This window comes from Peromyscus californicus, unplaced genomic scaffold, assembly GCF_007827085.1.
Source record: "Peromyscus californicus insignis strain IS unplaced genomic scaffold, ASM782708v3 Scaffold_21__1_contigs__length_65335640, whole genome shotgun sequence".
Classification (NCBI taxonomy): Eukaryota; Metazoa; Chordata; class Mammalia; order Rodentia; family Cricetidae; genus Peromyscus; species Peromyscus californicus.
The window spans coordinates 11,931,500-11,948,841 of NW_026294514.1; the positions used below are offsets into that span (position 1 = coordinate 11,931,500).

General features: G+C 46.1%; 1 protein-coding gene across 2 annotated transcripts in view; it reads left to right on the plus strand.

Annotated features, from left to right (window-relative positions):
* LOC128117541 (aldehyde oxidase 3) overlaps positions 1 to 17,342 on the plus strand; it is a 91,821-nt gene that overhangs the window by 14,473 nt on the left and 60,006 nt on the right. For both annotated transcript variants that reach the window (XM_052749506.1, XM_052749507.1), the window contains exons 6-12: positions 48 to 109; positions 3,105 to 3,185; positions 6,395 to 6,475; positions 9,394 to 9,538; positions 10,433 to 10,525; positions 14,678 to 14,829; positions 15,828 to 15,921. In XM_052749506.1, coding sequence (XP_052605466.1) covers positions 48 to 109; positions 3,105 to 3,185; positions 6,395 to 6,475; positions 9,394 to 9,538; positions 10,433 to 10,525; positions 14,678 to 14,829; positions 15,828 to 15,921 — 708 coding nt within the window. The remainder of the gene's footprint in view (positions 1 to 47; positions 110 to 3,104; positions 3,186 to 6,394; positions 6,476 to 9,393; positions 9,539 to 10,432; positions 10,526 to 14,677; positions 14,830 to 15,827; positions 15,922 to 17,342) is intronic.

The following is a 17,342-nucleotide window of genomic DNA, read 5'->3' on the forward strand; positions in this document are numbered from 1 at the left end:
CCAGAGAAATGGCCTTGGAGTTGAAACCGTGTATTTCATTCCGCCAGGTAATTTATGCCGCTGCACTGGATACAGACCCATTGTGGAGAGCATGAAAAGTTTCAGCCCTGTGAGTGTGAAATGACTGATGGCTGCTGAGCCACCGTTATGCCCACCCCCACACTGGCTCCTTCCTAACCGCCCCGACACACACGCCAGATGGGTTTCAAGGAAAGTACAATACTGTGTTTTAAAGAAAAATGATTTTCTGTTTTCGCCCATCTCAGTAAGCGAAACTGGGTATTTTTTTCAGAAATACAGACAGGTAGCACCATAATAGCTCTTTCTCTGAAGGTGAAGTTTGGAAATGGCGTATCCTTAGTGAAAATGGATTAGGCCGTTCTAACATCTTGCTCCATGATGAAGAAAAACTGATAAAAGTCTGTTTTTCAGACTGTCACTTCCACAGCACTTTTGGTTGAGACATAGCCCAAGTGAAGCGTTTCCATCAAGTGAATGCCCCTCTTTGCTCTGATTGTGATTCCGTCTGAGATTAATACTGATGGGAGATGGGGAAGAGAGGAGAAGCCGTCTCCATCATTCACGTTAGGTGGACTCAATTGAATGTGAGATCTGCAACATCCACAAAGCATCAGTCTGGGACTCCCTCTGCCCTCGCCATCTGCAGACCTCTCCGAAGCAGACACCACATGCTTCCCCACAGCCCCCTAGAGCAATCCTGATGTCAGACATGCAGGGCTTCCCACACCAAGCAGTCTTCCAACCCCCCAGATGCTCACAGGGCACTCTCTGCTTTAACCTAGTAGTGTGACACTAACTACTCAGAGTTAGTGTCACACTCTACGAGTTAAGGGCTCACAAGACTGATTTCATCTTATCATCAAATGCCGGACTGGGCCTTTGGTATTTCTGATCCGCTAGCTAAAAATTAGGAGTTCCTAGGACCTTACCTCCTCAGCTTCAATAATTTGCCATAAGTCAGGAAACACTGCTTATTCTTGCTGGGTTACTTTAAAATCGGTTATAAAGGGAACAGGTGAATAGCTAGATGAACTAGTACAGCAGGCAACAGCCAGAAAGGGCGTCCAGTCAGTGGATTTGAGGTCTATCATGTTCCTAGCACAGGGTGCTTCACCGACCCAAAGGCTCATAAATTCTCTGGTTCAAAGTTGTTGTTATTGTTTTGTTTTGTATGTTTTAAATGTATACAGTGTGTGAACACACACGTGTGGAGGTCAGAGAGCAACTTGTTAAGTTGGGTCTCTCTTTCTTTTGTTTTTGTTTGTTTGTTTGTTTGTTTTTTCGAGACAGGGTTTCTCTGTGTAGTTTTGGTGCCTGTGCTGGGTCTCCCTCTGTAGACCAGACTGGTCTTGAACTCACAGAGATCTGCCTGGCTCTGCTTCCCAAGTGCTGAGATTAAAGGTGTGCGCCACCATCCGGCCTTGGTTCTCTCTTTCTACTCTTACCCAAGTTCCAGGGTTTTGAACTCAGAAAGGACTCTATACAGTGAGCCATCTCACAGCCCCAGAAGTTCTTGTAACTGTACAGTTGCACACATCTGCAATTCCAGCACCCAGGAGGTAGACTAAGACAGAATAATTGCAAATTCAAGACCAGTCTGGGCTACATAGTGAGTTCAGGGATGGTGTAAGCTGTAAAGTAAGACCTGTCTCATCTCAAAAATAAATAAATAAAACATTTTTAAAGCACTCAATCTCCAGCCCTATTAACCCCCAGGCTGGTCCACTCACTGAGCCAGATTGGTGGGCTGCAAATTTAAACCTATTGATGGCAGGATCTCTGCCAATTGGCTCCATCCTAAGGCTATTCAGGAGTGGTCAGAGGTTCAGCAAAAGGAAGGAGTTGTCAGTGAATCCCTGCATCTTGGTGACAACCCAGACGATGTTGTTCTGATTTCAGAAGCTCCAGGTCCTCTATGTCTCCCACTCCTCCTTTGGACAACCTGCCTCCCACCTTCTCTCTGGAGAGGTTCATTGAAAGCTAAAAGTTTTAATACATGGGAAGCAATGAGCATAAGCCTAGACTAGGATAGACAATCGGGAAACTGCAGTTACTATTAATAATTAGAACATAACAAGTGTAAACTAACTTCATATCAGAATGCATAGCCTCAAATTCTGATTCCACAATTCTCTAGCTACATAATTTGATAAATTACATAACTTTCCTAAGCTCTTGTTTTCTTGTCCATGAAGTGGAATCGTGATTAAAAGAATTAGAACATAACATGTCCACAAAACACAAAACGTCTTGCTGAGCACAGACTGTTCGCTCAACCTAACCTAGACCACAACCTACACAGTTTACCACTTCCACCACCTCTGTGTCTGAGTCCATTTTATATTCCTGTACCAGAATACCACACACTCAATCAATTCTAATGACCAGAAATCTATTGGTCACAGTTCTAGACGCTCATACAGTCAAGATCAGGGGTTCCATTGAGCAAGGACTCTCTTGCTGTGTTATAACTTGGCAGAAGACATTGAAATCGTGGAAGAGATTTGAGGGTAAAAGAGAGCCAAATGTGGTGATATTTTGTTTGTGCTCTAACAAATAAAGATTTCCTGGAGATCAGAGAGCGGAGCTAGCCACTAGAGGCCAGGCAGTGGTGGCACACACCTTTAATCCCAGCACTTGGGAGCTCATGCCTCTGATCCCTGTACTTGGGAGGCACATGCCTTTAATCCAAGTACTTGGGAGGCACATGCCTTTAATCCCAGTACTTGGGAGGAGGAAACAGGAAGTGATATTGCTAGGTGGAAAGAGGAAGTGATAAGGCGGGGTGGAGACAGGTGCTTGGCCCTTTCAGTCTGAGGATCCCTGGAGGTAAGAAGTCTTTCTAGTGACTGGCTGCTAGGGGACCTAGACTGTCCTTTAAATAGGAATTTTCTCCAGCTGTAGTGGCATTAGTCCATTCTTGAGTGGAAACTCCTTCTAACACAATCACAGTGGCTCTTAAGTATGCATTCTGGAAGGACACACATTGCAAGCATACCATCCCATCATCATAACCATCCTTACCTCTGGATTCATACAACTCTATGACTCTCTGATTTAACCATTAATGTTGTCTTCTACAGAGTTCATCTTGCTGCCGGATAAATGGGAATGGGAAATGTTGCTTGGATGAAGAAAAAAATGAGCCGGAGAAGAAAACCAGTGTGAGTCTCCCTTTTCTCCCCTCGAATCCCTCCATCTTCTTCTATTTGCCCTCAGTGCATCCCACCCACATGAGTCAGAGGGTTTTGTGTGCTGGGAAAGAGCAGAGGCTCCCAAAACAACTGTCTTACTCCTGGCCTTTCCACCCTTTCTGTCCATTGACCTCCGGTTACTGCCAACAGGAGTCCACCTGGAAGAAAGGGAATCTTCCGAACAGGGCTGCAGTGAATAGTAAAGATGGCTCCAGCATGGAGGGCAGGCTTTGGGAAGACAGGACCTGGCTCAAAGCCAGCTCAGTGACTTCTTCAGTATAATGGGGTAACCACTGAAGGAAGTTTGCAGTAGAGCACATTTGCTCATAAAGTCCCAAGTTGAATGACACACAGCAGTTGTGTATTAAATGTCTGATTTTCCTGATGACTGGGGTTCAGAATCTCCCTTTCAGCCAGTTGTGGCAAGCAATGGAATTTGTGTGTCGAGGGCATTAGATATTACTTTTGTACTTTCTGACTGAGCAATTTCGCTGCCAGAAATCCACTCCAGGAAAATAATTAAAAGTAAGTCACATATTTACTATGAAAAAATATATGCACCACAGGGTTATGTGTAGTAAGGGTTGGTGCTAACCTGAATGTCTAGCAACAGGGGGTCACTTAAGACTCTCTTGACATAACTGCTGAATTGGACCTTACACTAACCTGGAATCTTCTTCTGTTACCTTTAAAGAATTTAAACATAAAAATGACTTATCTAAAATGAAGTAATTTGAGATTTGAGAATTTGGCACCATTAAATATTACCAGCATATGCAATATAAATACATATATACAAAGTGAAATTAGGAATGGGAAAAATAGACATAATGACAGTAGTGGTTACATCAACACCATGCTATTACGAAGCTGTTTTATTTCTGAAGACTTTTAAAATCATGTAGACATGATTTTATTATAATTGCACACACACAAATGTTTAAACAAAATGAAATTCCCGTGGATATTATAGTAGTTACATTAAAAACACAATTTCCTCTAAAAGTCAAGATCACTTGATTTCTAGTCTAGAGAGAAAGGAGAGGAAGAAATTTGCAAGAATAATGTAGGCTCTTTAGCCCACAGCCACCAAATATCCCTGCGTGTGGTGACAGAGGTCAGGTCTGTCACCGGTATCTGCAGGCTCAAAGCAGAAACATTAAGGAGAAGAGCCCAGTTCTCATCTCTCTGTGCCCAGCTCTGTCCCACACGGCTGACATCACAGACTGAACACCCAGCTCGTGTGTCCCAGTTCCACCCACTCCCAGTCTCTTCCCTCAGCCCCGGCTCAGGCATCTCTCAGTGAGGAGGGCGTGGAGCAGAGAAGCCTGCAGGGGTCCTGGAAAGTGGACAGGGGGCTTCTGGGTGGAAGAATCCTGAGGTCATGGTGCCAAAAGCCTGTGGCTAGCAGGCAGTGGGGTGCTGGCTACAGGTGGAATGTTCCCTAACTCTGGGATCTTTTTACACCCTGTGGGAGGGACTTGGCGAGAGAGGGCCAGATTAGGGACTGGGTGGCCAATAACCTGGGGGCAGATGGGGATAGACTTCTTGAAGCTGCATTTGTTGTTTCCTGTAGCTAGAGTTTTCCTGCCTGACCCACAGTCAGGACAAATCTCTCTCACCTGCCAGTCCCACAGCCGCTCAGACCCAACCAAGTAAACACAGAGACTTATATTGGTTACAAACTGTATGGCTGTGGCAGGCTTCTTGCTAACTGTTCTTACAGCTTAAATTAATCCATTTCCATTAACCTATACCTTGCCACATGGCTCGTGGCTTACCGGCATCTTCACATGCTGTTTGTCATCATGGCGGCTAGCAGTGTCTCTCTGACTCAGCCTTCCACTTCCCAGCTTTATTCTCCTCCTTGTCCTGCCTACACTTCCTGCCTGGCCACTGGCCAATCAGTGATTTATTTATTGACCAATCAGCAACACACTTGACATACAGATCATCCCATAGCAGTTTCCCATACCAGTAAGATATAAATCAGGGCACACTGCACGGTGTCAGCTCCGACCGCTGTGACTTGACAAGGAATCCCTTTTCTCTTGGTGGTGTGACTCCCAGCAATAGCAGATACTTTCATTCCAGTCTCAACTAGTCATGTCAACTCTCAAATCACACACTGCACGCAGTAAGATATGTGTGTTATAGAACGGCTACAAAGGGGTTAATGGAGGGGCTACAGACTTGGGGAGTGGGTTTATTAAAGACAGCAGCTAATACAGACGCAAAGAGCCGTTGCAGGTGAGCTATTAAGAACCCCATTAGAGAGCAACTGGAGGCAGAGCCAAGCCGGGCTCCAGGCAAGCCGAGGCCAGGCAGAGGGACCGGCGGCAGATTTGGCACCCCCAGGAGAGGGCCAGTCAGGCAGTGGGCACTATAATGAGCTGGAACTCAGGGGATGATCAGGATCCCTCTGCCTGTTGGTGTCTTGTTGCACACACACACACACACGGGGTGGCCAGATCAGTGAGGCCCTCAGGGCCACAACAGAGCCTTCATTTCAGGTGACCCAGGGGAGGGGTTATGCCCTTTGCTGGTCTAGTGTATTTGATGAATTCTCGGGCCTGACTTTTCTGATGTGGTTTTAATAAGTCACATGCTCCCAATCTTCCCCAGCGGGCATTTTGTCTTGCCTGAATAAGCTGGCACACTGTGCCTCCTGGTTTGTTGCTGGGCAGGTGGTGGTGTCTGCATGCACAAACAAGATACAGTGTCATCCTGCCTCTGTGCTTGTACTCAAAATGGAGCCAACTTAGGGCAAGGCACAATCTGAAAGCCCCTGCCCTCCCCTGCCCTCCCCTGCCCTGCCCTCCCCTTGCCCTCCCCTCCCCTGCCCTGCCCTTCCCTGCCCTCCTCTGCCATTCCCTACTCTCCCCTGCCCTCCCCTACCCTCTCCTGCCCTCCCCTCCCCTCTCCTGCCCTCCCCTCCTCTTCCGTGCCCTCCCCTACCCTCCCCTGCCCTCCCCTACCCTCCCCTGCCCTCCCCTACCCTCCCCTGCCCTCCTCTGCCCTCCCCTGCCCTCCTCCGCCCTCTTCGGCCACTGTCCTTATGTCCTAGTCCCCAGTCCAGGCTTTTCAAACAAACGATAGTCGCTACATGGCTGCTGAGAACCATGTACCAACCTTTGCCACAAAGACTAAAACATTTTTTTCTTCTTCTTCTTCTTCAGATTTACACCAAATTGTATGAAAGAGAAGAATTTCAGCCCTTGGATCCAACTCAGGAGCTTATATTCCCACCTGAGCTAATGGTTTGTTCTCCCCCTGCCTTAACTGATGGTGCTCGTGAGAGAGTGAACAGTCCCATCATCAGCTCGTCCCCACCGGTGTCTCTGCCCATGTTTGCTCCTCTGGGTGACTTTGTACTGTGTGGCCCTCCAGAGTCACGAATGCATTTTTTTAAAGTTTATTTTCAGACTTTGCCTGTGGATAGGCTCCATCTTGTCTCTGATCTTTCTCATACTCCATGTCCAGGGCAAATGCATTCTGGTACCCAGCACCTATAAAGACCCATAGGAACTTCAGGGTAAGACTAGGAGCAGGCAAGGGCAGATCCGGGCCCCTGTGTCAGTCGGCATCAGCTCCGCACCTGTACGAGGTTCTGAGCTGTCTCCCTTACATTGTCCAATCACTTCTCTAGGCATCCCGTGGACTCCTTTCTATTTTCTGTTTCTCAAGCTTCCATTAGGAGAGCCCCAAGTATCCAGCCCCAGGCTGGACACCCCGGATGTGGAAAGGACAAACTGCCTCTTCCTGAGGACAGTCCTGTCAGTGTGGGCAGTGTCCCCTCCCTTCCCCCATGGGATATTTATTCTCCTGCAATGGGGCGCTTGTCTCTTTGCTGCCTTGGTTGTGAGCCCATGCTTGCTGTGCAAGAGAATGACCGAGCACCGGCACTCTACACAGTTCTTGGCCTTTTGTTTGTTTGATTGGTTGGTTTTGGTTTGGTTTGGTTTGGTTTGATTTGGTTTGGCTTGGTTCCAGTGTCACTTACATCTATAAGAGTGACAACCCAGCAAGTTCTTGTTATGTGGGTTATAGCTATTGACAGATGCAGTGTGTGAAATTCAAGTGGAAATATTTTAATTATTCAATTCATTTCTTTATAAGTAGCCAGAGCAAACGTTTTAAAATATTTATTTATGTGTCTGGGTGTTTTGCCTAAATGTAGTGTCTGCACACCACATGTGTGCGATGCCCATGGAAGCCAGAAGAGGGCATCAGATCTTCTGGAACTGGAATTATGGATGGTTCACTGCTGTGTGGGTGCTGGGAACCAAATTCAGTAACAAGAGTGGCAATGTTTCAGATTGATGTACATCTCTCTAACTCTGGCTTAAGAGAAAGCAGCTGGGTTTGCACACAGCTGCAGATAGGTGTGAGAACACACACCATGGAGCATTTTTACACTCAGCCATACACTCCTCAAACAATGGGAAGGAAGAAAGCAAATCATATACATTGTTCTTCATTACAAAACAGTTTTGACTTTGGAACCCCTAAAGTGTGTTCTGCGGGGGACTGCCAGAAGTGATTGGACTCGACTTTGAGAAGTGCTGGCTTCACCTGATGAGAGCATATGACACATTTCAGTAATCAGAGTTTTCCCACATGCCCAGGAACTCTTCTGTCCGTCATCCTTCCCCACTCAATACGTAAACACTTAACTGAATACAACATTTACAGTGATAAAGAAGTTTTCATTTAACCAGTCACCTTTAGTGACAGCTTGTTTCCAAAAACCTTCTGCCAGGATTCCTGTACGACAAAATTATTCAGTGAGATGATCCATTAAAACATGGAAATTATACCAAAAGATCTTCCCCCGTGGATGCTCCAGCAAAGAGCAAGCATGTTTTCATAAAATTTGTTTGCAAGGATATCATCAAAGTTCATTTGAAACAAATTAAGCAATTCGATTCCTGCTTGAGAAATGGTTGCCTTGTTTAATATTAACTGGCAGAGACTGTTAAAACCATGCTTCTTCTGAACGCCCACAACTTTGGTTTCAGAGGGCACCAGGCAAGGAGCCTGGTGCTCTGGGGCTCACATCTTCTTCACGGTAACAATCCATGTCACCTTGACCAGGCCATGTCTCTGACTGGCTCCTTGTTGTATTTTTTCCTTTGATAAAGCTGGATGAGTCGTTACCATACTTGCACTTTCTTTCCTGCACACTGTAAAATAACGCCAAATGTGATTTGACTTAGTAGGGTAGAAATGATTTTAGGCAGAAAATATGAGCATATTAAATGATTCCTGTATCAAATCAAAACAGAGGGCACAGGAAGTCCACGAGAGGAGAGAAGGGAAGGAAACCAAAATTAAAAGTCTGCTTGACTAAGCATGAAATTATCCTCATGAATATTTATCTCACACTCGTTCACGTTAATGTATTACTACCTATCACAACCATTTGTTTTAGAGAAATTGATGGGAGGAAAACCTAAGGAAATTCTGCCTGTTAACAAGTGAGAAAAACCCACTGGAAGCGTTGAAGCTCTCTGTCTTGCTTAGGAAGCCATGAACATCACTGGAAGGTCCCACTGGCTTCAATAAGCTTGACGTTTTCTGTTTTCACTGGTTTGTTGTGGTTGGGGGTATTGCTTTTTGTTGTTCAGCAAAACAGCTTTACCCTGTATTTCAGTGACCACTGAAGCCCAATGACATTCACACATCATCCTTAATTTTCACACACATCAAGCCAGACATAGAGAGGGTCCAGAGTTTTCCTAAATTGATCTGGGTACTCAGTAGCCAGGCTGGGATTAGAACCTGGGTCTCCTGTCTCCTGGTACATTCAGCATGTTTCTCTGCCTGGTAATACCACGTAGCCCTCAGCCCCTGTGTGCTTAAGTCTCTGGTGACAGTCTGTCATCATCGATAGTTTGGTTTACAGTCATTTCTTTGGTTGGGAAATTGACATAAGATTGTGTATGTAAGAGTCTTGTTTGTTTATGTTAAGACTTCATTAAAGTCCACTTCATTTTTTTAAGCTGTAAGAGATGAGAAAAATATTCAAAGGAATTAATTTTGTTATGAATTAAGACGTAAAATACCTCCCTTTGTTTTGTGATCCTCCGTTCCTGCCCATTCAGTTGTGAGCTGTGAAGACGTCTATGTGTGTTTTATCACTGACATCATCGTTGTCTGAATTTAAATACTGCAGAGGATGGCAGAGGATCCCCAAAAGAGAGCTCTGACTTTTTGTGGAGAGAGGACTACCTGGATTGCCCCAGGAACCCTAAAAGACCTCCTGGAGCTGAAAATGAAATACCCCAGTGCTCCACTCGTGATGGGCAACACATCCCTCGGTGGGTAGCCAAGAAGCAGTTCCCCCTGCTGTGTTGAGACCCAAATTGCTGCAGGAGGAGAGAGCTGTAGCACTGGGTCACAAAGCAGATTCTCGAGAGCTGTAGCACTGGGTCACAAAGCAGATTCTCATCTGGCGACAGGCTTCTTTCTTTGGCCCAGCTGATGGCCAGCTTGCTACGCAACACATTGGCCTCTCTTTCCAGCTACAGAGTGTGATTAGATTGCAGGGAAGAGGGAGATGTTAAGGTTTTGTTTCTTCTGGCACCGACAAATAGTAAAACAGATCTTTCTCTTACTGAGTTTCAGAGGATGAAATCTATAGGCGGTCGGTCTCAGCCCAAGTAAGGAGAGACCTCTGAGAAGGGAAACAGGCTTCCTTTGCCATGAGTTTACTTCATTTTAATGAGTTCTAGGTCAGAGTTTTATTTACAAGGTGAAATTAAATGAAATCTAGCTGGTTTGTTCCTCCCCCTCCTCTTCCTCTTCTTCCTCCTCCCCTCCTCCTCTTCCTCCTCCTCTTCCTCCCCCTCCTCCTCTTCTTCCTCATCTTACCCCTCTTCCTCTTCCTCCTCTTATTCCTCCTCTTCCTCCTCTCCTTTCCCCTCTTCCTCCTCCTCTTCCTCTTCCTCCTCTCCTTCCTCCTCCTCCTTCTCCTCCTCTTCCTCCTCCTTCTCCTCCTCTTCCTCGCACTGGGGAAGGAACCCGAGGGATCACCAGGTTAGACAAGTGCTCTACCACTGGGCAATATCCTCAGCCGGCTTCACCCTTTAAAACTTTGGTGCAGAGGCTGGCTGGGTTCCCTGCCTCCTGAGCCTCCAGGATTACAGGCATGCGTCACCAGGCCCAGCATGCATGGTTTTATTCTCAGTTATGATCATTCTTCTCTCTTTTAGGGCTTGATATGAAGTTCAAAGAAGTTTCCTACCCAATTATCATCTCTCCTGCCAGGGTCTTGGAATTACACATCGTGACCAATACAAAGGAAGGTATGTTCTCATCTGTTCTCACAAGGTCCGTGTGCGGCCAAGGGCTTGGCTGGAGAAAGCAAAGGTTGTTTGACACTAAGGAGGTCACAGGCTCATGAGATGGGAGGAAATCACACTTGGCACTGCAGTGCCGAACCACGACTGATCCTTTGTACAGAACATCTTCTAAACTTAGAAAATCCTGAAAAAAAGTTTGCACATCTTGTCTTGAGATTCAACTTTTTCTGCAGAGAACTGGACCTCAATAATGTTGGTTGGTTTTTGGAGAAAGGGTTTCTCTGTGTAGCTCTGGCTGTCCTGGAACTCGCTCTGTAGAACAGGCTGGCCTCGAACTCACAGAGATCCGCCTGCCTCTGCCTCCCGAGTGCTGGGATTAAAGGTGTGCACCACCACTGCCTGGCTTTACTCTGCTACTTCTGAGGTCCCAGCTCCTCAAAGAGACTGTTCCCTGTTGCCTTCTCTCTGGCAGCTGAGGAAATAGTTCCCTGGTCTCTGGTAGGTAGCGCACAGCATTTTCCCAGGCAGCCCTCAGCTGTTCTTTCTCCATGGAAGCAGAACCGGTTCCCGTGAAAGCCGCACAGCTATCCAGCAAGGCTCGATGCGACTCTCTCACAACATAGAATTTGATTCTGTGAGAAGCACAAGCAGAATAAAGCCACCTCTAAACAGTCATTTTTTTAACTAGTTTTCAAGTTATTTGGTTTCTCCCCTGATGCCAGACACAGAGCTGTGAGCCGGCAAATCAAGTCTCCCGAGGAAGACATGGTTTCTTCCCTAGGTGTCAAAGACATAATCAGCAGATGTGTAACGAAATTATCAGAGGATGATCGAATGACTGTGCCTGCCACTCATCATTCACAGTTTCTTTCATCTTCGGTGGAATCTTCTTCCACAGCTAAGAGATGCTTTCAAAATGGTGCTGTTTTAGGATCATGACAGTTTTGGTGCTTTTTAAACTTTAATTAAAGAGAGTCTGGGGTTTTTTTTTTTAAAGGAGGGAAAAATACAAAAGTAAGTAAACATTGAAGTGCTCCCACGCACTGGATATAAAGTTACAATCACAGGATTGAGAACATATGTGTCCGTGTTCTTCTCTACACCTGTGCGTTTTCTATTCACAAATATGTTTAAGGAGAGAAAGGATTTTTTTTTAAAATGTTGCTTTTTGAGCCAGGCTTGGTAGCTCATGTCTGTAATTTCAGCATCTGAGAGACTGAAGTGGGAGTGTTTCCATGAAGTTGAGGCCAGCCTGGGCTATATAGTGAATTCCACGACAGCCCCCTGGGCTACAAAGTAGCTCTCTCTCTGTCTCTCTCTGTCTCTCTCTGTCTCTCTCTCTCTCTGTCTCTCTCTCTGTCTCTCTCTCTGTCACACACACACACACACACACACACACACACACACACACACACACACACACGCTGCTTTTCATCTTGTAGAAGCAGTTAGTGCAGGAAAGCATGTGTCGCGCTGAGGGAACTCCTGTCTATCTAACCCACGTGTTCCCAGCAGGCCTTGTCCTTGGAGCAGCTGGGAAACTGCGGACCACACACACAGGCACACACACCAGTCTGTCACACACACACACACAGGCACACACACCAGTCTGTCAGGGTTGCTGTCTTCACCGATGGCTTCGGTGCCGCTCAGTCACATCACAGCTCTGACTCTGAGGACTTAATTATTTCTCCCGGTCTTCATCTTGCCAATGAACAGATCCTCGTGGAGTAAGCACTCTTTCAACATCCACTGAGTTGTAAATAAATCCGTGCTTTGTAATCTCCGATGGCAGAGGTCTCTGTTTAGTCAATGATAAATCACAGCCCAGTGAAGAGAGGTCAAGTAAGTTGGCATCCTGAGGTCAACGAGGGATGAAAAGCCACAGAGAGGTGGCTAGGTGAACAAATACTGCCTTTCTAGATGAATCTTTGGCCTCTTGAGCTGGGCTGTTTGTTCTCAGTTAACCTGTTGGACAAACAAAACCTTACTGACCGGTATTCTGCCCTGAGATGAAGCGCCAGCCACACCCATTCACACCATGAGGCAGGCAAGCCTTCCTTTCTCAAATGAGGCAGGCAAGCTTTGTCCTGCAAGACCTGGCTTCCTGCAGGTTCTTCTTACTACAGCCCTTTTATTCAGCTTGCCAAAACTAAATCATGAGCTCCCCCTGCTGAGTGTGTGCTGATAAAACAGACTCTAAAACATTTGCATTCTTAGACATGTAAGCAGTTACAAATTACAATTTTTTTCCTATGGAAGGTGGGTGACTCCGACATAGAGTGAAACATGATGTAATGTACAAAACAGAGATGCACCAGCTGCACATTTCTGGTTTCCTGACGAGATTTTCCGAGCATGGCTGCTGGCAGGAGACACTTCACAAGGACCAGAAGCGTCACCAGGAGGTGTTTGCGAACACCTCTTTCCACATCTTCCTTTATCACGTATCATAGCTAAAATTACATTATTTATTATTTGCCTAGTTATCTCTCTCCCTATTGAACACTGACTTAAGAGGAGACCTTATCTGTATTCTTTGTCCAAGATGTTGCACACAGTAGGTGCTTAGAAACAGTTAATGAATGAAGCAGGTCAGTATTTATTCATAGTGTCTTTCAGGATAATGGTTCAACTAGAGAATGATTAGAACACTGGTCATATAAAAACAAATACAGGTTTAGTAGTAAATAATAGAAATGAGAAAAACAGGGCGGGGGAGACAGCTCAGTGGTTGAGACACTTGTCACACAAGCCTGAGGACCAGAGTTTGGATTACCAGAAACATAAATGCTGAGTGGATGAGACAGGCTGCCTGTCAATCCAGCTTTGGAAGGCAGAGACAGACGATCCCCAGAGCAAGGTGGCTACCAGGACTATCTATATCAGCAAGCTCTGAGTTTGATTGAGAGACCCTGCCTCAATGAATAAGGAGGAAGACTGACAGAAGACATTCCTAAAATCCACCCTGGGCCTCTACATGAATGCATGTTGCACACATATGCCAGCACAGATGCAAACATGCATACACACACAAAATGTGAGAAAAAAATGAGAGGGAGCAAATAGGCAAAGGAATGGGATTCAAGTTCAACTTTTAAATGGGAAGGGTTTGAAGTAAACCAGGAAAACAAGGGTTGTGCAAGACATCGGAGATACAGTGGTCTAAAGCAGGTCTTGACCCTGTGTGATGAAGCTTATCATCAGGTGGTGAAGGCAGACGTCACACAAACTACATGAAAGATTACAGCTATGGCCAGCGCTGCACAAGAGAGACACATGGTGTTAGAGAGGCAGGTAACAGGGCAGTCTTATTAATAAGATCAAACCTGAGGCCAGGTATTGGGGTGAATGCTGGAAGATCAGAGAAGCAGAACAAGCCACAGCTACCTCACCTTGCCAGTTCCTCAGCTGGTCCTGTTTCCTCAGACTGGAAGCCTCTGAGTCCTCATCCAGAATGAATCTCAGCTGAACTGCTGCTTGAAAGCCTGAAAGCTTAGCCAGTCAAATGCTTCTAGTTCCTGGTCTTCATGCCTTATATACCTTTCTGCTTTCTGCCATCACTCCCTGGGATTAAAGGCTCACTTCTTGGGATTAAAGGCATATGTCACCATACCTGGCTGTTTCCAATGTGGCCTTGAACTCACAGAAATTCAGAGGGATTTCTGTCTCTGGAATACTAGGATTAAAGGCATGTGTGCCACCATTTTCTAGCCTCTGTATCTAGTGGCTGTTCCATTCTCTGGCCCCAGATAAGTTTATTAGGATGCACAATATTTTGGGGAACACAATACCACCACAGGCGGCATCTGGTTGAGAAGTTGGGACCTCACGGATAAACACCCAAGACAGAAAACCGTACCTGATACTGGGGCAGAGAGGCGGAGTAGGAGAGGCGACAGAGAGCCACCTGGCCCCAGGTGAGGGATGTCCTGATAGCAGAGAGCTGTGAACTGCCCTGAAGGTTTTGGTTTCTCTCCAGGGGTCATGTACTGTTTCTGCTCTTGTTTCTCCTTGTGTTTGTAAGATTGTCTAATGAACACGGGGAATACTCATGAGTGAAAAAGGCAGCATCATAACTCTGGCCATCTTCCCCCCGACTCTCTCCATCATTTCCAAGCTTACAGAATATTAACAAAGCCATCTCACTTTCAGGGCTGACACTGGGCTCTGGCCTCAGCCTGACCCAGGTAAAGGACATCTTGGCGGATGTGGTCTCCAGGCTCCCCAAGGAGAGGACACAGATGTACCGTGCTCTCCTGAAGCATCTGAAGACCCTGGCTGGGCAGCAGATCAGGAACATGGCTGTAGGTTCTCTGCACCTTCCTCTGGGTGGGGTTCTTTAAGGAGGAAAGATGACCTTAGTCACTATTTCTGTTTCCGGCTGTAACCACCTGTTTGGCTGAATGAGAGGTTACCTACTTCAGACCCCTGCAGAGTAAGCCACTTAAATGGCCAGGTTAAATGCAGGGATGACATCTCCTGGTTCATTCCCCCCATGATTTTACACTGTCTGTGATTTTCTGTTGAGGATTTGTCTATTCAATCCAGAAGCTTCTGTCTTTAAAAGCCCCCAAAGAGGTTTTTGGATTTGTTACCTTATAAAGATGGGTTTGTTGAAAATAATTAACCTGGTCACAGATGTGAATGAGAGCCACACAGTAGTGGTTTTTCCTGGGAGGTAGATTGCTCAGAGCACAGGAGTCTACCCCCAGGCCACATTTCCCATGCCATACCTCTCACCAGAATCTCTCATTATCCTGCCATCCAGGAAGGGATCCATAAGGCTTGGCTGGAAGGAGACACATTTTTTCTACCCTGCAGATGTCACTTGTCTCTGACGCTAGCTGGTCCCCTCCTTCCAATACTCGAGACCTCAACAACTTCATCACCTCAAACACACCTTGCCCCCTTCTCTGGCCCCCACACTCATAGCCCCACCCTCCCACCAATACTTACAAGCAATCTGTGTGGCTTTGTTTAACTATTTCCTGTCTGCTGTCATGCAAGCCACAATGCATTAACTACAGCATGGTGACCTCATGCATAAATCATAGCTTGAGCGCCTTCCTAACGGAGGTGGTTTTCACGGTCTTCCCTCTTTCTTTCTTTACTTCTTCCTTTCTTTTTGTAAATAATTAAAATAAAAAGATAAGTCATTGCTTTAAACATTTCCGAATTTGCAAGAAAACCTGGAGCCATACTGGCACGTTTTATTCTAATGGCTGAATTATCCTGAAAAGAATGTCCTCCTCTGTCTAATTCACAACAAAAGCTCTGGGTTGCTTATTAGTATTTCTTTTAGTCCTTAGGTGGTCATATTATCAGCAGACTGCCGACCTCTGACCTCAACCCTATTTTGGGTGTAGGCAAATGCATCCTCAATGTTGCGTCAACAGGTGAGTTACCGAGTTCCCTTCCAGGCACAGATGAGTCCTCCAGACACTGAGCACAGAGATGTGGGGTGACAGGAACTCATCGTTCATACCATTTGACAGGGTGCTGATGTCTCATTTTGTTGTGGGAAGACCTAGATGCACACACATCAGGAAGACAGCAACATGACACACTTCCAGCAATTGAGAATTGTCAATAGATCCATCTCCACTTGATTTACTCTCTAACTGTGTTAGGTATTATTAATTGTCAACCTGATAAGATCTATAGTCAATAAGAGACGACCCTTTAGGAACACCTTGATTCTGAGTCTACCTTGACTTAGACTCACATTCCACATGATGAGGACTCATATTACAAGACTGTCCTCACTTCAGATCCCAACCACAAATTGGGTCTCTGGAACTTCTGACCAAAATCAGGGTTTCCATGACCCCACCCTTTGGTTCTATTATTTTGCTACATTGGCTCCCAAAACTCAGGCAAGCACTTTATTGTCATCTTAGGGTTTCTGTGAAGAGACATCATGACCACAGCAACTCTTACAAAGGAAAACATTTTAATTGAGGTAGTGGCTTACAGTTCAGAGGTTCAGTCCATTACCATCATGGTGGGGAGCATGGTGGTGTGCAGGCAGACAGGGTGCTGGCTACATCTCAATCAAAAGGCAACAGGAAGTGGACTGTCGGTCAAACTGAGTGAAACTTGAGCAAAAGAGACCTCAAAGCCCGCCCCCACAGTGACACACTTCCTTCAACAAGTCCACACCTACTCCAACAAAGCCACACCTCCCAGTAGTGCTGGGGGCCATTTTCTTTCAAACTGCCACAACTGCGTTTGCCCATTTACTATATGGGATATTATATATGTCAAAGGTTACTGGTAAGCCCTGGGTGAAGACATCACAGGGCGACACTCATGGAAAGGACACAGAGCTGCTAAATTCTCTCCAAGCTGACCACGGTCCGGACACCTCCACATGTTCCACCATCTGGACCCAGTCTTTAGAACCACATCATGGTAGATGTGGTTGAGGACCCAACTGGTGTTTGTTAAAGTATCAATCCTCCCATCACATGGTTGGTTCCCCTGGCAACCAGCTCCCATCTTGAGGCCATTCAAGTACCCACTAAGAGTCACTTCATCAGTGAGAAAGATGCTTCCCTCATGCAGGAAATCCCAGGGAGTTTAGATGTCAGATGCTCTTACCTCTCAGGAAATCGCACAGGCCTAAGAGTTCTGTATCAGCAAACAGAACCGAAAGGCAAACACTGATGACAGTCTCCTAGCGCTCCTGCCTGGGGCTCTAGTACTCCTGTCAGGGACTAGGTCAGAAGCCAAAGGTATCTTTCTTACTAGTTCATAACATCGCGGGCACTGCATGCGTGTGTGTGTGTGCAGTGTGTGTGTGTGTGTGTGTGTG